This window comes from Thunnus maccoyii, chromosome 3, assembly GCF_910596095.1.
Source record: "Thunnus maccoyii chromosome 3, fThuMac1.1, whole genome shotgun sequence".
NCBI classification, from domain to species: domain Eukaryota; kingdom Metazoa; phylum Chordata; class Actinopteri; order Scombriformes; family Scombridae; genus Thunnus; species Thunnus maccoyii.
The window spans coordinates 30757243-30783628 of NC_056535.1; the positions used below are offsets into that span (position 1 = coordinate 30757243).

The following is a 26386-nucleotide window of genomic DNA, read 5'->3' on the forward strand; positions in this document are numbered from 1 at the left end:
CAGCAGTGAAAGGTACAGAGCTCCAGGCGATCAAGTCAGAGCTGACTCAGATTAAAGCCAACATCGAAGCTTTGCTGGGCAGACTGGAGCAGATCACAGAAGACACACACTTTACCGCCACAGGTGAAACACACACACACACACACACACACACACACACACACACACAAATCATCATCATATAATCATAATGGGTGTAATGAGAGCATGGTGGAGCCCATATAAACAATGTACTCTGATGCTCATTGCCGACAGTGCAGTTCAACATGATCACAGTCAGAAATATGAGGGACTCCCATTCACCTACAAATACAACCAATACAGCTGTTACTCTTTCCCTAACCCACATTTTTGCAGCACACACTGTTATCCAACTGTGATGCATGCTAAAAGTACTCAAAGGATAGCTTAGAGCTCATTTTGCGGTAATATCACACAAAGATACATAATCCAGGAGGTTATAAAACAGTTGCCTTGTGGTCAAAAATCAGGTATGAGGTTCAACGTGGAAAGCTATTTTTTTTGTAAGGTCATTGTCATTATGGAAGTTTTTTTTAGCCTTAAACCAAGCTATATTATGCTTGTATTGGTATATTATGCACATAAATGAAGCACGACACAGGATACAGTCTCTTGCTCAGCAGCCTGGTTCATCTACAGCCCAACTGAACCTTCAAGTGTTGAATCACTATGTGATATAAGACTGATAAAGCCACAGTAGCCATGAAAAAGCATTTTCAGACATTATATTTCATTATGATGCAGGTCTGAACTACTAATTGAAATATATAGTCATTCAAGTTCTTATGAAATAAGGGTAATATACAGTAAAACAAAATATAGCCCTGTTTTAACCAAAACATCTTGACATCTTTTGACTTAAAAATGACCAAAACATATCTGGTGGTGAGGATGATACGTGCAATACAGAATCGTTACAGCTAATTGCTGGATTGGGAGGAGAAGACATTTTTTGGAAGCTACAGCACTTTGGATGAATCCCAGCAGTTTTGAGAGGCACTCTGTTGTTGTTGCATGCAAGCAATTGAACTCATATCTTGGCAGGTGCTGTGAGTTACATTCAGTTGAAATATGAACCTATAACTGAAACTACAGCTCATCTATTAAAGCATTTCATGGTTTTGGGGAGACTGAACCCAACAATGATATTGTTGAGGTTACTATTGTTGAGTGGATGATGATCATGATGACTTACAGTAACCACAGTAATCACCAACTAATGGATTATTTCAAAGAACATCTGGACCAGCTGTTATTTCATTGCACAAAAAAGAAATTTATATAACAAAAACAACTAAACAATAAAAAAGAACAGTAACATTATAGCCAAGAGTGGCTACGGATAAACCAACTGAAGAACGGATGCTTTATGTGTTACAACCACATACCGAAGTAAAACTGAAAATTGAAATCACACAAAAAGGTCAAATTCTGCTGGAGAAGCATGCAGTTGGGGGCAATCATCACTCTGACATCTGCCCATGTTGTTTAGTGGCTCTAATGTTAAGTACAATTATGGTGAAAACAGAGGATAACAGCACGCAGAAGGGCCCAGAGGGAGGCCAAGAAATATTTCTCCCATCTGCTGTCAGGCTGCTGTTCAGACCGCTGCGATGAACAGAAGGCTTCAGATCTCTGAGAGGGGTGTGTCAACCTGCGGGTTGCATCTCTGAAGAGCAGGTTACCATGTAGCATCATAGGCATGTTTTGTTATCTGTATTTTGTGTATGAATTTTAAATACAAAACCGCAGATACTGTAAGAGACAGTGGATGGAAACAGAGTCCAAGATTAAAAGAAAGCAGAAGCAGCCTGTACAGTGTTGAATTGTGACCGAGTGGCTCTGAAAGCATGTGGTGCTGGACAGCGTTCAACGCTGAACTTGTATCTGCACCAAGAGCCTGTGATGCAGCTTAGGGAACACAACCAAGTATGAAAAAAAGTGTGTGTGTGTGTTTGTGTAGCCTAGTTCCAGACCTCTGAATCGCTGCCCACATCTGAAACTTTATCAAGCAATTCAGAGGTCTCTGAATAGACGGCACACAGATTTTATTCTTTCTGGGACATGTTGGAGGCTTATTATTATTATTTATTGGTGGAGATATAAAATTTGTAGTAAATACATGAATAAACAAATCAGTGAAAGTCAATACCAACTATATACTGTACACACACACACACACACACACACACACACACACACACATATATATATATATATATAGATAGATAGATAGATATATGTACTACAGGCACTTCTGTTGATTAAGCAGCACTACTCACTAACAATAAAAACATTTTAAAAATATATGTTTAAAAGGGGACATATCATGCTTTCGGAAGTCTATGTTGAATATGGTAAAAGTTCCCAAACTTCAGGTGAACATATGAAAAAAGGCATCTTGTAAGACAAAAGCCAGGGCTTCAGCTTGTTCTGAATGCTTTGTTTGTAATGTTACCTCTACTTCCTCCTTGTGATGACATTAGATCGTTCGTCTATGCCCACAAACGACTGTCCGTTGGTAGCCTTTGTTGCTAAGCTTGTTCCATGGGTTGTTCATGTTGTCCACTCGCATATTTCTGATGAGATTCAGGTTCAAGCATGTACAGATGTATTTGAGAAGTTGTTCATTTTGAGTAAAGAATGACAAAAAGAAGTGAAGTCTAGCAAGATGCAGCTTCCTGAAGCTGGCCAATCAGAACAGATTGGGCTCCTCGGGAGGGGGCCCTTAAAGACACAGGAACTAAAATGGTCTGTTTCAGACAGAGGTTGAACTGAGAAGCTGCAAAGGGCCAGTATAAGATAAATAAGGAGTTTTTTGAACTATAAATCATGCAAAGATATTCCAATAGAGCCCCAGAGTATAAATAAAGGCCTGTAAATGTGAATATTTCGCCTTAAAAAAAAAAAAAACATATGATAGGACTGGTAGATAGCGTGGACTGAAATTGCAAACAGAAAACAGGCAGATGCAGACATTTAACTTTAACTTCACTAACCTCAAAAATAGGCAGAATAACCGAGAAACTGCACAACTCACATCTCAACAGACAAACAACACAAATAGGAAATGCATATAAAGGAAATGTATATAAATGTTACATCTGTAGTGACAGCTGCTGGGCATTGGGGTCCTTCCTCTGGTTGGTAGCCGGTTAACATCACAAACAGCTCTGCCAGGAGTGAGTTTGAGTTGCTATAGCCTGTCACAGGTGGTGGTCTACCCCAGTTGTTCTAAATGTGAACTCACCCAGGTGATCCCGGTGCAAAGAAGGTTGCTATGAAAATTAGGTGTGCTATTGGACCGGATCAACTGGGAGAAACAGCAGTCGGAGAAAGGGAATCAAAGAGGATTTTGGATGTTAAATGTCTGGTAATTCTTAGTGGGCCTCATTCAGCCCAAATTAGCACCACCTATGCTTATCGGAGAATTGAACCAGCTGTTTTCGTGGCCACCAGTTTGACACATCTATGTCAATTTACACATCTTATTTTGTTTTAATGTTTAGGTTTTTTGTGTCTCTGTTTGTGCGTGTGTTCGTGCAGAGCTGAGGAAGTCAGACGACTGTAAGAGCGAGAAGGCGTGGCAGGACGGGGAGGAGTCGAGCTCGGACCTGGAGGACGAGGAGGAGCAGAGACAGAACAGTGAGGCTGAAGAGGAAGACGAAGAGGAGGAAGAAGAGGAGGAGGAAGAGGAGGAGGAGGGAGAACACACACAGGACGACACCGACGACCACATGGTGTGTATTTAAACGTGTGTATGTGTGGATGTGAGGGAAAGTGAGAGAAATAAAGTGTTTAATGAAGCAAAATTGTGACTTGCAAGGACGTCTGTCAGCTTCCTGCTTTATGAGGACGTTTGGATGTAAAAACAGATTTTCAGAACGGACGTCAACAACCTGATGCCTCATAGTCATCCTGTTCCCTTGCTGCCATGCTTGCAAGAGAATAAGGGGATGGATTGATTAATAATTTAATCATTTATTTATCAAGCAAAAATTCCAAACATGGTCTGATTTGTTGTTTTTCTTATTATAAATTTTTGTTTTTGGGTTTTGGACTGTTTGAAGACACCTCCACTGAAAGTAACTGTTGGCTGCAGCCCTTTAGAAGTTATTGTTAAGATCAGGGCTAAGCCTCAATTTTCCAGCATTTTCTAGTGGATGATGAGTTTATTTTCCTCTAAAAACCTGCAGAGGCTAAGTCCAACAGCCGCTGCATAGAGAGGAAAACTGTCCTTTATCCTCTGGCTTATTATTCTTAGTGGGTGGGAGTATATAACAGAGAGTACGCTGTTCAGACCAGGCCAAAAAGCATTCTTTGTTATTTTTTACATAATATAATGCTTTTTAAATTATAGTGCTCAAATGCTTATAAAACTTTCCCATCATAATACCTAATGCTCCAATGTGTTTGACGCACTGTATTTTGCTTGTGGTATTTGGGGTGTTTTGATGAGCTCTAATTCTACAGTAGTTGACTACAGATGACAGATAAACTTGGTTTGACTCTTAGAGGTTTGCAGTAAATAGCATAAAAACTTAAAGGGGGTTTCTTCATACAAATTTGTATGAACATATTCTGAATTGCAGCCTTCTCTTGTTGCCCTTATGTGAGCTAAAATTTTACAGAATCTGAATCTGAAGCCAATTTCACTGAATACTTGGATACTTACAGTACATATTTGTGAGTATATGTGTGTATATGTGTGTGTGTGCTCTGACTCTGGTCTGTTTTTCTGTTTGTCCAGGAGAACAGTCGCCTATCATCAGAGATGGACTCCATTCACCCATGAGAGGTGAGTATTCACAAAGAGAAATTCACAAATTCACAAATGATCACTCTTAAATCACAAAACCACAAGACAAGTATCTCTCTCTCTTACATATTATATACAAAGACAAGGTGAGTTCTCCACAGGTCTTCTTTTTGTCCCTACATTTAGGGTATTTTGCTTCAGATACATTATAGTCATGTCCTTGACACATCTCAGTTTGGTTTTCCTCCTTCTCCGGCTGTCCAAAAAAGCAATAAAACGTGCAAACTCTTAGCAGCTGCCATTTTAAATGTCCTATTGCAGTGTGAAAGGAGACAGCTCTCTGAAACATGACGGCATAGTAAAGTTTATTGAGTTCAAAGTTTATTGTCTGATAAAGATAGCTCCTTATGACTGATCTGACAGATCTGTTTGAAAATTCCCAAGTAAAAGCTTTGGCCTGTTAGTAGATCTCTCAACCAAATGTAATGGGGACTCATGCAGGCAAAGCAGTGATATCCATATTCAAACAAATATCAAACAGGTTCGAAATTATTGGGGGCAGCCTGATTGCTCTTATTGCCAGATTTTTTTGTTCAGAACATTGAGCACAACTCTCTGTAGTGCTTTGAAGGGGCAAATCGGACATAAATCAGCCTTGACTTCAAGGATGAAAAAATGACCAAATCAGCCACATTTGCACACAATTTTTTTTTTTACTTTGCTAAAGCAGCCGAGACACAGATGATTCTGGTACAATTCCTTGCCAAACATCATAATTTATCAGGACATGTTGATGCAATTCCAACATGTCACACACTTCAAAACAGCTTGTGCAGTTTGTTAGGTTCCCTCTCATTTTTTCTATTTTATTTACTGTTTCCACCACTTTTTTTTTCATCTTTTAGCCATAGTGAGTTATTTGTCTCTTTCAATTTGTTGTTTTTTTAAGTAAATATTCTAAAACAAATTAGTTTGTTTGTTAGTCTGCGCTGATTATCATTTAATGACAGTGAATGAGAATTTAATCTTAGTCCAAGTATGTAAAAACAGCCAGAATTCATCAGAAACAGGTGAAAAATGCAATCTTCAGCAAGAAAATTTAACCAACCAACTGGAACTGTTTTTACACACAGGAGGAAATTTGCTGAGAGCAAAAAAGTATGAAAATAACACATTACCATGCATACGGTTGCATGCACACACACTCACATGCAGCCAGATGTACACACAATCTCTTGCACGCCTTGGTAAATATACAGATATTGGCTGGCAAATCATCCACAGCTTTAAAGGTCCTATATGTAAGAATCGTGAAGCAATTTGCATGTATTATTGCTAATGAGGGAACGGGTTGTAACATCACTTAAAAAATGGGACCTTCACTGACTTTCTTAGTGATCCATAACAGCTTGTGGTCTGATTTCTATTTTAAGGACTTGGGCCAGTTTTTCCGCAAAAATCCAAAAGATGTTACATTTTTGCACATTCCCAAGTGCCTTGCCTCTCTGCCGCTAACGTTAACAAACGACCAGCATCTACCACAACAAAAACAGCGCTATCTGACTAGAAACACCCTGCAGATATTAGCTCTCCAGCTGAGACAGCTAGTTGCCTCCGTCAACCGCTACACATTTCACAACAACACACCCCCGCAGTGATGCAAGTCACCCACTCCCAAGCACACACAGCTAAAACATTATTTCCCCAACAAAGGAGCAGAAAACAAGCTCCAGAGCGACAGAAGAACATAGTGCAACACTTGAGGAAGACTATGTTTTAAGAAAGATGATTTCATATAGCTGTATTGTTGAGTTATCAAGGGCACTTTTATGTTTTTGTGTTGAAAAATGTTAAAGATGTCATTCAAAGAAAACCTTAACACAGCGACAGTTAGGAAAATACTTCCGGGCGGTGGGTCCTCTGATCAGCCAATCACAGAGCTTCAAATTCTGGATTTCCCTGGGGCGCTCTAAAATCTATGTTTTTTATTGAAAGAACATCATCAAACAGTTACATAAAATAACACAAATAACAGCTCAGATAACTACACAATGATTTAAGTAGTTTCAGAGATTGCTGAGAAATATTGCTGTTGAGATTTTCTTTTTTAATGATTTGAGCAGCACAAATTAAATCTTACCTTATTGTGTAGGGACAGCAGCAGAAGACTCAGTAGAGAAAACAAAAGAAGTCTCAGCAGAAGAGATCTAAAATCCATTGTATACCATTTTTTATCTTTTTTGTGATTTGATTGAACAGAGTACCTGCACACTGTCTCCAGACACAAACCTGACCCGATGAGGATCCCTCTGGGATTGAAATGTTGTCCATTTAAAAAAATTTGTGGTTTGGAGCAGTACTGTCAATAATTTTAATTTATCCTTTTAATTTGTTGCTTCCAGGATCTCTTTCTTTTACAGGAGCTAAACCCCTCTGGCTCTCTTGTCATTTGAACACTGGTTTTGAGGCACTGTGTAGGTGTTATTCTTTTCATCTTATATTAGCTGTTTCTTAATATCCTTGCACTTGCTTTTGATGCATGTATCTTACCCTCCGATTTGGGTAAAGAGACCCTTTTAATACAATTTAACAGGGTCTGAAATCTAATGTTCACAGGTCCTTGAAAAAGGAACTGTTGGGGAACTTTGTAAGAAACATGAAAACATGAATTGAAAGTATGTTTAAATTAAAGTTAAACTACATAAATAATAGAACCAAAAATATGTCCACCCTGTGTACCGCATAATGATATCGATGGCATCAAATGTATTGTTGTTCTGCGGTGGATGTTCTGTCATTAAACATCTTAGAAATTCTTACATCTGGATCTAAATGCTGATAAAGTATCTGATTCCTGAAATTGGCAGGAAACTCATCGACTGAACAAACACTGACTCTTGTCTTTGCATAATATCTGAAACGCAAGCACAGATATATATTTTTATAATTGACCCTGCCAGCTCATGTTTGATAATGTAACAAAAGTTGAACACATATCTTGGTGAAAAGGATCCCCCAGGTTTTATGAATCATGCTGTTATTGGAATATCTGTACATATGATCATGTAAGTAAACAAAAAGACAAATTGCTTTGGCAAGAAATTAGAGCAAAACTGAAAAAGACAAAAAAAAACCAACTTGGCTGCTGCTTGACTACACAGGATACCAAGTTCTTCCAGAAATGCGGTCACAAGTCAAGCTTGTGAACTTGATCACACCACTCATAATTAAAACAAATAAACCCTTTTCCTATTGCTCTTTGTAGTCTAATTATTTTCTTCTCTGTGGTTGAGGCCAGTCTTCCTGTGGTAATCACTCAGCAGTCCTGCTGCTTTTATTGAACAGGACATCATAGCTTTCATTAAAGGGGACCTATTATGCTTTTCCTTATTTTCAGTCATATATATATAATGTCACAATGTTAGATGTTCATATTAACAGTGGCCAAAGTGTTAAATAATGAGATAAATGTATGTAGATATAATCTCCATACATACATACAGAAGATAGAACACAGTATGGACATTTTACAGTGTTTTTTAATGAAAAGGCCAAGGCAGATTTCCAAAAAAGACACCTGGAGACTCCATATTTTTATTAACATGAAGTCTTTCAGATTAAAACAAGATCACAAGAGGTGTGATGTAGTGAGGCAATAAAGGGAGCAAGGGACATACTAGTTAATGAGGTTAAAGTTGGTTTGTCTCCATATCTTTTATTAAAGTTGGAAGTAGTTGTGAATTTATGGACAACAGGTGCATTTTTGTGTCTATGTGTATCATTATATATTATATAGTGTTCCAGCATCAGGGTATGGGGACAATACAGTCAGTTGCCACTATCTCTTAAAATTTCTGTGCATGTCCCTGCTCAGTCACAATTATATTTGGGTTTCTTGTGGATACTGGACAGATTTTTAAACAACCTAGCAGATCTCCAATATCAGATTATTGGACTGAAATATCTATAAGAAGGAAGATGTCCAATATTTGCCAATATATTTTGTATCTTGTATATAAGACATTCGCTTATGGACAATATACTGTAAAAAAGCTGAGATAATTGACCAAAGTAAATATGCGCACAACCTTCTTATTGAAAAACTACTTACAATTTGCAGATAGAAACCTTCAATGAACAGTGGTCTAAAAGCTTTTAGGTAACTGAAGTTGTTTACCTGATGGGGAGAGCACTGAGTGTAGTCATGTGACATCATCAGCCTAACTGATGCAACTGAGCAATCTGAGCAACTGTTTCCTGACACCTTTACCTGTCCCTGGTGATGGTAAACGGCAACAATGCCTCTACTCCTAGGTTTCAAATATCAGGGGATTTCCTGGTTTCATCGTTAGTGATTGAATCTGAAAAGTCTCTTTCACAAACATAATGCCTTGCTAATGCGGGGTAGCATTACTACTACATTGTAGTGGAACTGCAGGATCATACCTGTACTCTGCCAGTGGTAGTGCTTTCATCCCAAAGCCTTGCCTTTCCCACAGCCCTGGGGCTGAACTTCCTGAGTCTCAGTGGACTGCAAATGGATGTTGGACAGAATTTGTACTGGTTCAGGAGCAACAGCAGGAAAAAAGGACACTAATTACTTTACCAAATGGACTGGGAAGGGCCTGCTTTACTTTTACTTCCTTTTATGAGTGCTGCTCATCCTATCCTCTCCAGCCTGGATGCAGAGCTGTTGCACAAGGAAGTGGAGAGAGCTCAGTTGGATGGAGGAGAAAAGAGTCAGATCTGCAATCTGCTACATGTGTACTCTTTCTTACTGGGCTGAACAAATGTTCTGATGCATAAAATCTTGTCAATCAGGACATTCCAATAAAAAAAAAATCCTACCGAGTCTCCCCAGTGAAACTCAAGGTGATGAAGGAGCTAGTGGTGGACATGCTGGCAGCTGACATCATCAAACCCTCATCTTTGGCTTGGGCATCTCCTGTGGTACTCATTCCTAAAAAAGATGGGAAGCCCAGGTTTTGTGTGAATTACATTAAACTTAACACAGTGACATACACGATATTTACCCTTTGCCCCTATACAGGAAATTCTGGACTCACTTGCTGGCTCTGTTATTTTCTCCACCATCAACCTTAACTGTGGTTAGTGCAGTGCCTGATGGATGAGAACAACAGGGGAAAAAACAGTCTTCACCTGTCCCTTTGGACTCTACCAATTCAATGTCATGCCCTTTGGTCTCAAAAATGCACCAGCAACCTTTCAGAGGCTGATGGAAATGACCTTGGGAGAGCTGAGAGGCAACATCTGTTTTGTTTACCTGGATGATATCATCATCTACTCTCCATCTTGGGAACAGCACTTTAGTGACCTCCGGGTGGTTTTACAAAAACTGAGAGATACAAGGCTGACCATCAACATGGAAAAGTGCAGGTTCTTCCAAACCTCCCTGAAGTTCCTGGGTGACTTTGTATCTGCCATAGGTATTCAGGTAGATCCAGACAAAACCAAGGCAGTAGAGGAATTCCCAGTGCCAACTAACTTTAAGGCAGTCCAGTGGTTCTTAAGCATGTCTGGTAGCATTGGCTGATACCACTGGTTTGTCCTAAACTTCCCCTCAGCTGGCAGAACCCCTGAATGCACTGAAGTGCAAGGGAGCCAGAGTCAAGTGGATATCTGAGTGCCAGTCTACTTTTGAAACCCTGAAAATGTGTCTGGTCTCCCCACTCATCCAAGGGCATTTAAGCTTTGACCTCCATTTTGTTGTTTATGTTACTGGCCTCAGACATGAGTTACCTGTGAACAGATGATGTGTCCTGTTTTATACAGGAAAAGCAGAGAAAGGAGATGTTAGATGCGTTTGTTCATCAGGCTGTTCTCTGTCTTTATTAAACAGAATTCATCTTTCTTCTCTCTTTTAAACTTAACTTTGAACTTTCTTGTTCACAATAATCTTCACATAACAAATTCCACAATTCATCCATTCACAATACACCAATGATGAATTGTCACCGGCTACTGCTACAATAGCAGCATACAACTTCTATACACCAATCCATTGTTACTTTTACCAGTAATAGTTAAGTTACCAAATATTGCTGTAAAATCTTAGTACACTAAAACTTACACTGTTTTACTGCTGCTGTAACACTGTTTTTAAGTTTGTTTTGTTTAGCCTTTTCTGTTTTACTGCAGACATGAACACCTCTACAAAATACAAAGAATAATAAATACACCATTAAATTGTACACTAAACCTTTGGCTAAACAGTTGTTATAAGGCAGATGTCAAGGAGATACAGTACTAGCAAATGAAAAAAACAATAGCAAGGCTGGCATTTTGTGTCATCATTTACTCATGGGAGCTAGTGAAACTCTGTTTTGCTCCATTTGAATTCAAAAAGTCTCTACACACAGTTTTCTACCGTTGCTTGGTCCAAACTACATCAGAGAGGCTTAAAAAGTCCTTACGGATAAGTTGTGATAAGTTTACACACATTACTAACCTGTTTTATACAGGAAAAACAGAGAAAAGAGATGTCCGTTGTGTTCATTCAGCAGGCTGTTCCCTGTCTGTGGAAGGAAGCCTTACGCAGTCTACAACTAGGGCTTGTTTTGGTAGCTACTCCCTCTTGTGGTGGAGCAGAAGGAGCACACTTTACTTTTAGATAAAGCTTAAATCCATAATGAAAACATGTTTAAATCTGGCCCTTTTTCACAGAAAAATACATAAAATAGCAATTCCAACCTAACAATTGTGACCATACATTTTTAAGTGTCACATTTTTAAGTGTCACATTTACACTGATGCCAGTGACATGGGCCTTGGAGCCGTGCTTGCCCAGAAAACCGGGCTTGGAACTGAAGAAGCTCTGGCATATGGCAGCATCAGGAGCCTAAACAAAGCAGAGCGCAACTATTCAGCCACTGAAAATGAGTATTTGGCTGTGGTGTGGGCCTTGGAAAGGTGGAGATATTACCTGGACAGAAGATTCTTCACTGTAGCCAACGACCACTCAGTGCTGCAGTGGGTCTTTAAAATCCACATCTCATACGGTGGGCCGTCCGGCTACAGGAATTTACTTTCATGGCGGAATACAGGAAAGGAGTCAGTCAAAGGGGAAGGAGGAAAGGATCTGCTCATCTTGGATAACCAGATATGGGCAACACAGCAAGATGACCAAGACTGCCAGTACTTGTACCAGGCTGTGATGGACATGGGAGAAGTCACCTTAACAGACTCCACAAAGAACACGATTTTGGAGGCAGCTACAGTTGCCTTATAAAACCACCTATCCTAGGAAAGATACATTTCCTAGGAGTTCCAAGGGAAATGTCTATTTTCTGATTACACCCATTGGTTGGAACTATATCCCCTATGAAAAGCAACAGCAGAGACTATATCAAGCATACTTACCCAGGAAATCCTCAACACACAGGGAGTCCCCAACTACCTTCTGTCGGACCAGGGAAGCCAGTTCATCCCCTTTCATCTTCAAAGCCACCTGTGAAAAATGGAGCGTGAAACAAAAATGACCTCAGCCTACCACCCACAAACCAATATGACAAAGAGAATAAACCAAGCATTAAAAAAACAATGATTGCCTCTTTTGTAGGACACACACACACACACCCCTAGACAGATGAATGACTGAGCTCAAAAAGTAGTATGGTGCATACTTACGAGCCAACACACATAGGGAAGAGGTCAGACCATCCGAGAGTGTCTGTCGCCAGTCTGCCAACCCCTGGCAGTGCATCAGAAAAGTCTGCCGTTTGTTAGGCTACCCATCCTTGCAGTCTGGATCCAACTTCTATTCACTCACTGCGCCATTAACCACCAACCATTCGTTCATCTCCCTGGCTGTTTATTCCTGGGGGCCTTGCACCTCGTCTGGACCATAGGACAGGAGGTGACTCTGGAATTCCCAGAGCAAATTTCAAAGGTGCAAATCTGACAAGAAGATTTCACTTTGTCTAAATTTTGGGAACACCAATTCTGCAGAGTAATTGTGGAATTTTGCACTGTCAATGTCTGTATAATACACTGTGGGGAACATTGAATTTTGCTATGTTGTGTTTCTTGTTTGCTAACGTATTTTGTGTGTGCTGGTAATTCAAGGGGCTGTATCAATTCTTTTGTGGGGTTTTGCTGGCTGTAAACTACAAATTCTATTTTGTCAGACTGAGACTCTGACTGACACCCCAGCTTAACTTCCAGCGACGGCTACAATGCACACACTCCCTCAGTCTCCCATTCCTTCTCTGAATTTCACTCTTTGTTCCTTATCTATGGTGAAAAATAAAATCCTAATACAGTCCAAATCCTCCGAGAGTAGATTGTCTGTTTTTGATTCAAGGTCTTTCCAGGAAGAGGCCAACAGCAGTTTGTAACAAAAGTGCACACTTCCTCACAAAGATTATGTGTTGGGATAAAATATAACGTCAAGGATACATTTCTCTGCCAAGAGAGGGCTTAACGATAATACCAAGGATTGGACACTGTAGTTACATGCGTCTGTAAAGTGACGTGTGAGCTGAACCCTCGGCTTATTTTTGTTACAGTCGGGTAAAGGTCAGGTTAAAGGACCATACCAATGTTTTTGCATGTTTTATTCAATTTACAAGACATAAGCTATTACAGCACTGCTCATACTCGATAACATAACTGAAAAGAATAAATTCACACACTGGAGATGCAGTTTTGAGCTGGCAAAGTGGCATTTTCTCAAGGCTCAGTCAGGTTTTTTTTTCTTCACCTGTTCAGCAGATTGGTAACTTATAATCAGGGAGAGTGTCACAGTCAACTGTGCATTTCAATATTTGTGTGAAGATTAACCTTGTTTTGAGCTCTCTGCTGCCTGTCTGCTCAAAGCAAGTCAAAGGTGCAACACACACCTGTTTTCTGATATTTTTGTCACTTCAGTTGATGGAGGCGCCCTCATAAAGACTTTCCAAACTGACTCAAAACTCTTTTATGCAAGTTAAGAATTTATTTAACATTAAAATCTGGGTGTCTAGACATCTTTTGATCACAAATCAGTTCTGTGGCATTGATTTGTGTAGTTTGACCAGCACATCACAGCACAGATCTCCCATCGGACATACTCCTGTGGAGTTTAAAGGAGAAATTTGCTTTCTCCAAATTTCTTCCCTCAGTTAAGTTAAGACCAGAGGCATGGACTTGGATGGATACAGCAGGGCAGCATTCTTCTTATTATTTAGCAAAGTGATGAATTGCCCCTCTGCAATTCTTTTACGTCCCTTACTCACTGATGTTTTAGGAGCAAAAACATCTCTCCTACTTAAAGAGAAAGCCGTTGTTGGAAAAGTCCTTGGACTCCATCCACACAGTTATTATTACAGTATTTCTTCTGACAACAGTCCATTGTTTTCACTTCCTTTATTTACAGCCTATGATAGAGTCATCTTAGCTAGTTGTGCCATATTATTTATAGATATGCCATCAATTGACTTGTCAGTGGCATTGTACATGACAGTTTTTGCTTGTATGTCCATTTCAAATACAGCAAATACTTGTATTTGAATGATAGAGAATTGTCAGTGATGCAGAGATGGAGACCAAAGTGTTCAATATTAAATTAAAAAGACATTATAAAATAAATAATGATATGAGTAAATGCAGAAGAAATATACAAAATAACCATGATATTTTTGTAGTAATTCAATATAATTTAACATCTCAGACCAATTACAAAATGCTCTTTCATCCTGCTCATTTCCATGATAACGGTTTGTTGCAGGTAATTTTTATTTGATTAAAAGTGTTTACATTATTAGATTATTGTGTCTGTGTTTATATGTTGATTTTTATTTATTTCATAATATCTTATTTATAATTGTCATTTTGGGTCTCCATAAAAATACTGTATAGTTAGCTGTTGGCTACATCTAAGCCCTGTTTTGTTTTTTACATTTTGAGAAATCTGCACTATGAAAGGTGATGCTGCATTATCTTCCAGCAGTTCCTGATTGCACCATAACAATCGATTATATTGATACTAAAGTTCAAAACATGATGATTATTAAGTTAAGTATTTTTATACAATTTAAAGAGTAAGTTAAGCTGAATTCAGCAGTATGTGTATGATGTATGTGCATTCCTCTTTGACTGTGTTATGACTGCACCTTTCCAGGCAAACTGCATCCACTGGAGTTCAAAAGGGTGATATACTGTTTGGATTTTGCTGATGTGAGGTGAGAGAAATTGCAGTTTCATGTAGGTTAGACAAAAGGAAGGAAGCAGGACATGGTGGTAATGGAGAGCATATGTCAATTATAGTTACATAACATTTTAAGGATACTTTTATCCAAAGTGCTATACAACACCAAGTTAATATATTTTTAGCATGAGAGGAATTTAACCGGCCACACTGGCAGTAAACTCCTCAGGTGAAGTAGAATTTGAAAAAGGTGTAAAAATTCAGCCAAAGAATGAACTCCAGCTGAAGTTTTATCTGAAGGGTGAAATTGATTTATACTCTCTGTGCATGAAAAGCAGCAGGAAAAGCCCTAAAGAACATTGCATCAAACAAACTGCTGCCTTCGTACCCTCCGGTTCCGACAGGACTTGAACGTCTGTGCAGTGAGTTTGACATAGGAGAGTCCCAGCAGGAGTGTGTTTCTGCACTGTGCGGTGTTCCTGACACAGAAGAGAAATACTTTGTTCTCCAGCAGAAGACGCAACAGCATCACGAAGCCTGATGCTCTTCTAAGTAGAAATGTTGCTGATGACAGTCAGTATTTTTCCACATAGTAGTCTGTTATCTTTATATTGTCCAGCTTCTTCACTTTCTCCACACTTGCACATCAAAGCCTTTATTTGTTCAGGATCACACACCCTGTTCAGATATAACACGCCACGTTATATTTTAAGCATCAAGCCGATCATACTGTTCACACATGGGCCATAACAGCAACACAAAAGCTTGAAAACAAACTGCTGTCAAAGTAAAGTAAGTGTCAAAGTAACAGCAGAAACAGAACAGAAACAGATTCTTGACTACAGACAAAGTCTCCTTCTTAAAATCCAACACTAACTGATTTTTTGGCATCTTGGGAGCAGTGAAACAGGGTAAAAACACCTGACACATTATCACCTTATAAAGTTGATGTGGTGAATGTGTTGGCAAATAGTTGCCTTTTTACACATCCAACAGTCATTGAGTCGTGGTTGTGTTGTGTTTTGTGTCTACCTGATGAATGTTAGTTCAATAATCTCTCTCCTTTTAGCTCTAGTTTAGTCTCCATAAAGTGCTGAAAAAAATATCTGGCTCTTGAACATATCAAAAACCTGTTGTTTTACTAGTTAACTCACTTTTCAGCATTCTTGGTTTTAAACCTACTGCATGTTTGTTTAACGTGCATTTCCTGGTGTTGATTAAGTTGGACAGCAGGTTCACAATGTGATGAAGAATGACATGCTTAAGGGATAGTTTCACAATTTTTCAATAGTGAGGAGCCCAAATGAACATTGAAACAGACTTTGCTCTCTGTAGTCATTCCTTCTGTTCATACTGACCATTAGAAGATCCCTTCCAAATTTGCTTTCAATGTAAGTGATGGGGGACAAAATCTACAATTTTCATTTTGTGTAAAAATATACTCCAATGTTTGTCTGAAGGTAATATGAAGTTTCAGCCATCAAAATGAGTCAAATCAAGTGGATATATGTATGTTTGGTTTGCACCATAGACTGCAAAAAAATAATGGACATAACCACCGTGACATCACCCATTGGTTTGTGGTTTCCCGTTTTGAAGCCTGGAGTTTGGCATTTTGACCGTCGCCATCTTGGATTTTTGGAGCCAGAAGTGACCATATTTGGACAAGAGGGTGGACCTGACTGTAACGCCAGCTGCTAGCTTGGTTAGCATGGTGCATTTAAAGTCTATGGTTTACTGTGATAATGCTAACGCTAATTTTCACTTGCTAAAAACAGGCAACCATTAAAACAAAATGTACTTACTGGAAAAACAGAACTGATCATCTGACTCCTTGGAGGGTCTTTTTGTACAACCAAATGCTGAACAAGACTTTTTTATGCGACCACAATGTCACAATCAACTTTCATGAACTGAAAAAACACTGAAATAGCAATGGCTACAGCTGTGGTTAAGCCATGGTTATGTTACCTAACCAACGTTGTCGCTGTGGTAGTGACTTGTCAATCACAATGTAGCCACACCCTAAAACATACCCTGTCTATTTTATTCTAAATGGGACCATAATTTACAAAATGAACATCATAGCGTATTGAAGAAGACTTGAAACTAGGGATTGAGACCATAAACTAATTAGGAAAGTGTTTACTGAGGTAATGAATGAAGTGAGAAGTTTCTCATACAATTGGACTTCTTTTTGAAGCCAGTGGAGTCGCCCCCTGCTGGCCATTGGAGAGAATGCAGGCTTAAGTTACTTGTGCATTAGTTTAACTTTTCAGACCTGTAAGTATCTATACAAAGTAACAGAAAATACAACTACTACAAAAGTCAGGTCAGATGACACAAAGAAAGAAAGAAAGCTAAATATAGGAATGGACACATATTTAACACACAGACTACTTTCCTGCTCTGGTCACCACACAGTATCAGTTTCCCATCAGTGCTCACAATTGCCCTTGGGAGCCTGAGCTCCCAAGCACCCACATACAGTAGTCAGCTCAGTTCACAGTGTCAACAGCATCATACACAGTCATGCCAGACAATAAACTGTATTTCCCAGGCAGAAAGACTAACTGCATGTTCAAGTAACACATTGTGTAAATAGGGTCTATGGTGTTTGGTAGAAAGGGACTTGGAGTGCCTCCCACAGGGCAAAAGCTGGAAGAGGCAGTGAATGGGGTGAGGTCAGATTATGATTTTACCCAGCCTCTTTGTTTATGTGTTTGTGGTACAGTGATTAAATTGATGGATGAGGGGAGGCTTTGATCTTGGATGATCTACTGAGTGTGCGCTACAAATATTTGCATGTCTGACGTCCCTGTGCGTGCTGAGCATCTGCGTTTATGCTGCTTTGCCAGTTTGATGAGCTGAGAGGAATAAACTAGGAAGGAATATTTCACCCAGATGCAACAGTATAACTCTACTGCGCAATTTGTGGCCAACGATAAGTTACACTTTTATAACTTGTCAATAGTTATAAAAATATTACTAATATTACTATCTTTTTAGTAATAGTCTTGTATTGAATGTATTTTTTGTTTTTTTACTGTTATTTTGCTGTGATTTTACACTTCAGACATTATGATGTCCAAGGTCCCACTGGGACAATAAAGTCTGTCTTATCTTATCTTATCTTATCTTATCTTATCTTATCTTATCTTATCTTATCTTATCTTATCTTATCTTATCTTATCTGCAACAAAGGTCCTGTCAGATTCAAAACATGGTTGTTAAAATTATGTGACACTATGTGTCACTTTGTGTCTTAGAACATTACCATGACATCCCAATAACCAGAAACACTTAACAGCTGGCTTAGCACAGCCAATGTTGCATCACAACCTCCTAACAGTTTGTAACAACCTGTAGTGCTGACTACGGGTGAAAGGATAGGTTTGCAATTTTTTCAGTCTCTCTTAAGCATTGGTACAATGAGTCTAGTCGGAAATGTCTTGTAATGATGAATTGTTTGTTTTTGAAGATGTTGAGATTGCTGATGTTCAACTCTGTAGTTGGGGAATAGTATTGTTATTCTGAGGTTTTTTTTCTGATTCTAATACTGATGTTTTACCGTGTCAGTTTTCATTGTTAATGTTTTAATTCACCAACACAGATAGCCTCCAGTTAGGGACTACAGATGGAAATTAGTTGTAGCTATCTGGCACAGTAAATGTATTGTGCATTGTCCCTGTTAAATAAACATTGAAATACATAAACAGCCATGCAGAAAAATGCTAACACGTCTTAGTTTAGCGTGTTAGGATGTAATGCTAATCAGCACTAGACAAAAACGACAGCTGTGGATGATGTGAATGTCAAGCATTTTGCAGCGATTTGGTCACAAGCCAAAGTACTGATTCAAATTTTGACCAGATGACAATGCAAGAGGAAAAGTCAGGGGATCACCTAAGTCATGAGGATTTGTCCTCTGGGCACCATGAATGTCTGTGCAAAATTTCATCTTAATCCATTCAGTAGTTGCTGAGATATTTTAGTCTGGACCACAGTGGTAGACCGACTGAGAGACCAGCAACCATCAGACATCTTTGTTTTCCATCCATCATAGACTGACAGGACGAACACTGTGTGGACATACTGCAGGTCTGACTGACAAAGCTGCTTATTTTCTTGAAATTCATCAATTTATGTTTAACAAGTTAAATATTACCATGGACTGATTTTAAAGCTATTGATCCAAAACTTTATCTCAAATAAGAACATTGCCCTTTTTTTAATGTTGGAGGATTAATTTTGGCATTAAACATCATCTTCTTTAAAAGCAGGAGGAGAAATGAGTGGAAGTGAGTCAGTCTGTCAGAAAGTGATTCAAATATTTTAAACCCAGCATTTCTGATTTACACACCTTCTACAGTTCATCATGTCCAAAGGAACAGTTGTAAATCTGAACTGGATTCTCTGAATATTTGAAAATGGCTCAGCTCCACTTTGTCAAGCTTTCCAGGATCCTCCAAAATGTCTGTTTCTTCCATCTATCTTTTTCTCTGTCTCTCTTTGTGCAAAATATCAAAGGGAATAATTCGACATTTTAGATGATACTCGTATGGTTCTTCCAGAGTTCAATGAGAAGATCGATATCAATCTTGTCTGTGTGTTAAGTACAAAGCTGGAGTCAGGATATGGTTAGCCTAGCTTAGCATAAAAGACTGGAAGCCAGGAGAAACAGCTACCCTAGCTATTTTTAAAGTAAAAAAATGCTTCAACCAACACCTCTATTACTTTAACATGTTACATTGTTATGCGTTTGTCTGTATTTCTTCTCTTCTCAGTCCCGAAAAGAAAGCAAATAAGTTTATTTTCCAAAACGTTGAACTGATGTTCAGTTTTAGGTGAAAAACAGTTAGACGGTTTCTCACACACTCTCAAGAATAAAATGATAAACATCAGTTAAAAAGTCAATACTATCATAATAAGAATGATAGTAAGAGAAGTAGCTGATTTTAGAAATAATATACATTTACACCTTTCACTTCAACAGCTTCTAACAAACAGAGGAGACTTTTTTTTTTACCCTGCTCTTAATGAGAAAAACTGTTGTAAACAGAAAAACTATTTAAGCTGGAATCAATCTGCAAGTCAAGACCTGAGAGCTAACAGGAACAGACAGGTACTGAGAGCACAAAACAAGTTTTCAGTGAAAATAACTGATTTTGTGCCCATAAACTTCAAAACATCTTCCCAAAGCTTTCTCTAGCTGTTAATGATGAAGTGAGCTGTTGAAACACTTCAGCTGTTTATGTTTATACCCATCCCACATATTTTATTGTGCCTGTCCAAATTGACCTTCTAGTGGGCCGTGGGACAGAAAGGAGCTGCTGGGCTCCCATTAACTTCCCGTTTCTCTGACTATTTTTGCATAGGATAGTGTTTGTCTATGCTGAAATACTGCCTGGCTCAAGATTTACTATGGAGTATGTTAATTAAACATAGTTATTTAGGAATATACAACATGTAAAGACAAAACTGAATCAATTAAGTCCTTAATACCCACAGGATCAAGTAATAATGTAGGACCCACCTTAAGGACCATACCATGTCAGTTGATATTATGCTTTAGCATTGAATATTCACAAAATAAATAAATAAATAACTGCCTGCCATAAATTCTAGTCTTCTATGTTTTTTTTTAGTTTTTTCATTTCTTTCAGTCTATTTTTTCATATACTTATACTTTCCTTGTTTCAGTCTCAGTCTTATGTAAACCTTGTGTGTGAAATTTGCCATTAAAAAGTTGTCTTGCCTTGTAGACAAATGATTGAGCAGGCAGATCAGTAGCCTGATGTTACTTAAAGGGGATGTATCATGCACATTTCCAGGTGTATATTTATATTCTCTACTAGAATATTTTTGCATCATTTGGAGTTCAAAAATCTCCTTATTTATCTTATACTAGCTCTGTATGTAGCCCCTCAGTTCAGCCTCTGCCTCCTGTTAATGATCTCCTGTTGCTTTAAGGCCCCCCTCCTGATGAGCCCACTCTGTTACGATTGGCCAGCTCTTGGAAGCTGCCCCCTCAGCAGACTTCTGCCAGCTCTGGATGATACGTAAACAAATAATAGTAGTCGGCTCAAAAATTGAAACTTCTCAATGACATGTTTGAGCCTGAATCCGATCCAAAATATGCGAGTGGACAATGTGAACAACCCACAGAACAACTTTAGCAACAACCTTAACAGCAAAGACAACAGAACGGACGGCTGTTTGTAGCCACGCACGAATAATCTGATGCCATTACGAGCAGGAAGTTAACACTGCAACAGAGCGTGCAGAGCCGATTGAAGCCCTGGCTTTTGACTTGCAGGGAGCATTTCCACATACGTTCACTTCAAGTTTTAGAGATTTGACCATGTTTAACATAGACATCTGACATCATAAAAGTATGCTGTATAAATGACAGAAAATCACAAAAAGCATTTTATGTTTTAAGCCCTTTTCAGACATGAGACTCTGATCTAATTCCTATTTGCCCGAGTCACACTATAAGGAGTAAAAAAAGACAAGAAGCTCAACAACTTTAATTTGGCTTTTTAACAGTGTTTCATAGAGTATTAAAAATGATTTTATTGTATTTGTACAAGACAAGGCAAGTTTTTAACAACACAAAACATCAAAGGCATTGAGAAAAGAAACACAATGCAATATAAAAAGACAATAAAAAAATACATAAATAGGATTTGAAAGGAATTAAATAAAATAGAAGATAAAATAAGGTAAAACAGAATAAAATAGGTTGATTAGGAGAATAAAAAATTACATTAGAGTGCAAGATTAGATTAGACTGACCCAAATTTGATTTAATAAAAGGCAGCAGCGAACAGAAAAGCCTTCAGCCTTGATTTAAAAGAACTGAGAGTTGGAGCAGACCTCAAATTTTCTGGGAGTTTGTTCCAGATATGTGGTGCATTAAAAGTGAATGCTGCCTCTCCATGTTTAGTTTTGGCTCTGGGGACAAAAAGCAGACCTGTCTCAGATGATCAGAGAAGTCTGGCTGGTTCATAACGTAGCAGCAGATCAGAAATGTATTTTGGTCCTAAACCATGCAGTGCTTTATAAACCAACAACACATTTTAAAATCAATTCTTTGACAAACAGGAAGCCGATTTGCTGCTGAATGTTGAGATAATAAATGTATTACAGTGATATTAGAGGTGGTATATCATCTGATTAACGTAAAAGTGCATGTCTAAAAGTAGCTGTAATGATGCTTCACTCCCACTTTTTTTGAGAAAAACATTTCACTTTGTGGGCCCAAAATCTTTTTTGCTGTCTTATATAAAAAACCACACTACTTCCTGCTTTGCTGCTGAATGTCATTTCAAGCAGTTTGTACTTTTTCAGAAGACGGCAGTCTTGTGCAAAATCTGTCCTTGTAATCTTGATTTGTGATTGTGATTGATTATTGCAAATGTTTGTTTTGCAGTTAATCTGTGTTTCTGTCAATAATGACCTTGTGTCTGTTTCCTGTCTTTCAGGTAGTGTGAACTGAGAGACAGAAAGAGAGAGAGAGAGAGAGAGCCATGGACAGACAGAGAACTGGATAACAGCACAGGAAGGCCATCAAACAGCAGGGAGCGGGACACACACACACACAGACACACATACACACAACCCTAAAAACACAGCAGAGAGAAAGACTTGACACTTTGTTAGAGCCACAGGAAGATACTAAAACAGCAGGGTACTGCCAGAACACATCATAAACTGATGAGTTACACACACGCACACGCACAGATGAAAAAATGGAGACAGACTCGATGCTGTATCAGAGCCACAGGGAGATAGTAAAACAGCAGGCTGCTGTCAAAATGCATCTTAAACTGACGGGTCTTACACACACACACAAAAACATACACACACAGAAGCTCTGCAGTTGACGGCAGCCACGTTTAGGAAAGCCGGAGCTCATCAGAACATTATCTGCTGCTTCACAGGACTTTAAACAACATGACTGAACAGGCAACATACTGTGGCAGAGCTGGTTGTTGATTGAAAACTTCATAGTGCAGATTCTTTTTAAATGAAAAACAAATTGCAAAAATAAACTGACAATGCACTGTAGGGCTGGGCTAAAACAAACAACATGATATTCATCAAATTTTTACAATGTTAATTTAAATAAACATCACAATTTAGCGGATTAAGACGGAGTCACGATAATCAAAATAATCAAATTAATGTTGAATGGGAAACATTTTCTTTTATGGTTACATAAACTATATCTGCCGGGCATAAGCCTGGAGCGGTGAGTCACAATTTTTGAAAAATCTATTTTATAACGCCATTCCTCATGAGCCTATCATAAAGCTCAGACTTTCGTCTTTTCAGCAGCCCTCACCCCTTTACGATATGTGTTATGACATAGCAAAAGGCATTTCTGGCAATCAGCTAGGCTAAAGACGAGGCTTACCTGGTCTGTGGCAGGCCATATTTTAGCCTTTATCATGGCTCAAAAACTGACATCCATAGAAAAATATGGTCTCATCTTGAACCGGAGCATCTGCAGATTAATTTCATACCTGATATGTTATGATCCACTAAAGTTACAAGATGAATGAATCCCTGTTTTTGTTATCTTCGCCACCATCTTGGCTGTACACTCCTGGCAGAGATCTGCACTCTACTGAGTGCACTCTTCTAGGTTCTGAATGTTTTCCTAAGAAGTTGCCTGGAATTAAATATGTCTTTGAATTGATTAATTACAGTAGCATAAGAGTCTTTTAATCCATGCACAGCGAGTCAGCTGTGCAAATATGTGAAATTTGTCTACAAGCAATTATATAATTCAACATACTATGTATGAATTGTTTCTAGTGACAAATTAAAATTACTTGGGTTTTTTCCAGCTGCTCTTTTAAGAATAACAATATGATAAATAACAGTATCATTAGGACATTAAGGAAATGTAAAATATTGCATTACCTTTAAATGCAATTTATATTTCCCACTGTTATATCATACAATGAATCACATGTATAAAACAAAAACTTTAAGACCACATTTTATTAATTACAATTGGAACATATGATGATGATACTTTTGCACTAAAAGTTGATACATTTATGATAATATTGAAATATTGCCCAGCTCTAATGTAGTGTATTAAACAGCAGGATGTTTGGTAACTCATCCAAATACGTCTTTCAAAATGATTTGAAAATGTTAATAAAACCTGTTTTTGTCACATTTCTCAGATGGTGTGATAGTAATGTATTAATGCAATCACTCTGGTTATTAATACTATTACATCATCAGACATAAGTGACCCCTATCACGTAATAATCACATTTTTAAGCTGGGATGGAACTTTATCACTTCAGTCCAACAATGGATCATTTCTCAACCTTGGAGTCAGGACCCCACATGGAGTTGTTTGTTATTCAGAGGTGGTTACATAAGATTTTTCTAAAACTTTAATTTATTTGGCATTTATTATGAACAAATGTTCATTGTCTTAAAGTTATATTTTCATTTGTTACAACTTTGATTTGTTTTCAAATGATTACTTGTGCATTTGAGTATATAGTGAGTTATGAACAAATAACATATGGGGTTTTATTACACATGAATCTACACAACCTTGAAAAAGGTTCAAATCAACAAAAATAAAGATCAATTTTGGAAATATGAGGCTTTCATACAAACATAACAAAACCCCTAATGTTTTATGTGATGACATCACTATGCAAAGCTCTGTTCAATGACCTCTGAAGCTGTCTGAAACACTTGTGCAAAACCTGTTTTGCCTGTTTGTTTGTTTTTTGTTACTATTATTATATCATTAGTTTTTATTTTAATTGTTATTATTATTATTATTATTATTCGTATTGTTGTTGTTGTTGTTGTTGTAGAAGTGAAAAGCAGTGAAATTAAATTTGCTCATTACACAACACATTGGTCCACATTGGCTACATTCATATGCACAGTAAATATCATACTTGTAGTTTGCGTGTTTCAGTCTACAAACTACTAAACTTCACATGACTGCTGATAGTTTTTTTTTTTAAAACATACCATAACTTTTTAGATAAGTTTGCTTCCTTCCAAGCAGCCACTGGTTTTACTTCAGTGTATTACATTATGAAAATAATCTTAAAAGACATGAAACTTGTTTTACAGGTCATCAATCATAAGGTTTATTTTGGTTAAAGTTGTATTAAGGTTGCCTTTGCTGCAGTTTTCAAACTTCTTGTTGGTGTGTTCAAGGACACTTCAACATCTGGAAATGGAAACTCATTTGCTGAAAGCATTACTCGCAGGAGTGAATTTAGTCTTTTTGCTGTTCAGTTTTCACAAATGTCCCTAATTTAAGTGAACAACCCACAACAATAACATAAAACAACAACAACATTAAATACATGACATTGAATTGAGGGTGTTGGGTGGCATAGCATTACTATGAAAGCATATTACGAGTTTGTAGGCAGTAAGGTAAGGTAATTCAACCTTGTCTCCTAGAAATTAGGTTCAGATACTAAACGAAACTGTTCCCAATCACTTTGCACTGACAAACATAATTGCTGCCTGCATTATGTTCACAGATTTTTTTCTAACGAATGATGCTACATCTATATATCGCTCTTAAGTTTCACGATCTTTCCCTAACTGTAACCAAGTGCTGCCAGTGTCTGGCAGTAAACATAACCATAAAAAGTTTAATATTGCTATGGTTTCTACTAGTGAATATTTTACTGCAAGATCAGATATTTTGGTATGTTGTATGTGAACATTTCACTCATACACTTGCCAAATACGTTAATTAACATTTTCTCATATGTTGAGGGAAAATCTGATTCAGCCAGCATTACGTTTCTAGGAAAATGTATTTGCTGTTACAATTTAGTTGTATATAAATTTAATTTCTAGGAGACAGGGTTGAGTAATTTTGCAAGAGCTGAAGTCCTCAGTATGTTGCCACTGTGTTGTACATTTCAGTAATAACAGGTTGAAGTGATGGATGAAGACATGGAAGGAGTTCTGCTGCTGCTGTTCATAATGTGAATTAGTCTCGTCGCTATTTTTTCTGTTGTACTCTTTCCAATGTGACAGAATGGGAGGCCAACTTACTTGATATTGATCTTCTATTGATGGTTAGTGTTTAAATTGCTCAAATGTTTCTGGGTCAAACTGACTTGGAAGACAAGTGCATTTCCCCCCAAAAATTGAGTATTCCCACAAACTTAACAGCTCCAGGAGAAGCTAAAGTTTGTAGAAGCCAGCGAATAGCTGCTTGATAGTTGTCCTGATTAGGGAGTGAAAATAACTGATAAACCAAACTTTTTTGTTCAGTTTAGGATTGACTTGCCATATTTACAGTAAATCTGTTTATGGTGCTACATTTATATTTATATACTTGTTAAAATCCCGTGCACAACCAGCCATTACAGAAGGTTTACTAAGATTTTTTACACGTCAGTTTATGTAAAGAGCTACTGCAAAAAGAG

General features: G+C 38.0%; 1 protein-coding gene and 1 long non-coding RNA gene across 5 annotated transcripts in view; one reads left to right on the forward strand and one right to left on the reverse strand.

Annotated features, from left to right (window-relative positions):
• The window catches only part of raly (RALY heterogeneous nuclear ribonucleoprotein), a 127781-nt gene extending 120168 nt beyond the window's left edge, over positions 1–7613 (forward strand). For all 4 annotated transcript variants that reach the window (XM_042405975.1, XM_042405976.1, XM_042405977.1 and 1 more), the window contains 4 exons: positions 4–123; positions 3568–3761; positions 4772–4819; positions 7183–7613. In XM_042405975.1, the coding sequence (XP_042261909.1) occupies positions 4–123; positions 3568–3761; positions 4772–4816 (359 nt within the window). In that variant the 3' untranslated portion in view covers positions 4817–4819; positions 7183–7613. The remainder of the gene's footprint in view (positions 1–3; positions 124–3567; positions 3762–4771; positions 4820–7182) is intronic.
• A 728-nt stretch (positions 7614–8341) lies between these two features.
• LOC121893859 lies at positions 8342–11799 on the reverse strand. The gene is made up of 6 exons (XR_006095440.1): positions 11724–11799; positions 11250–11639; positions 10065–10560; positions 9847–9901; positions 9629–9740; positions 8342–9470 (listed from the first exon to the last, which is right to left on the reverse strand). It is a non-coding gene; the product is annotated as an uncharacterized LOC121893859 (long non-coding RNA).
• Positions 11800–26386: the final 14587 nt, after the last annotated feature.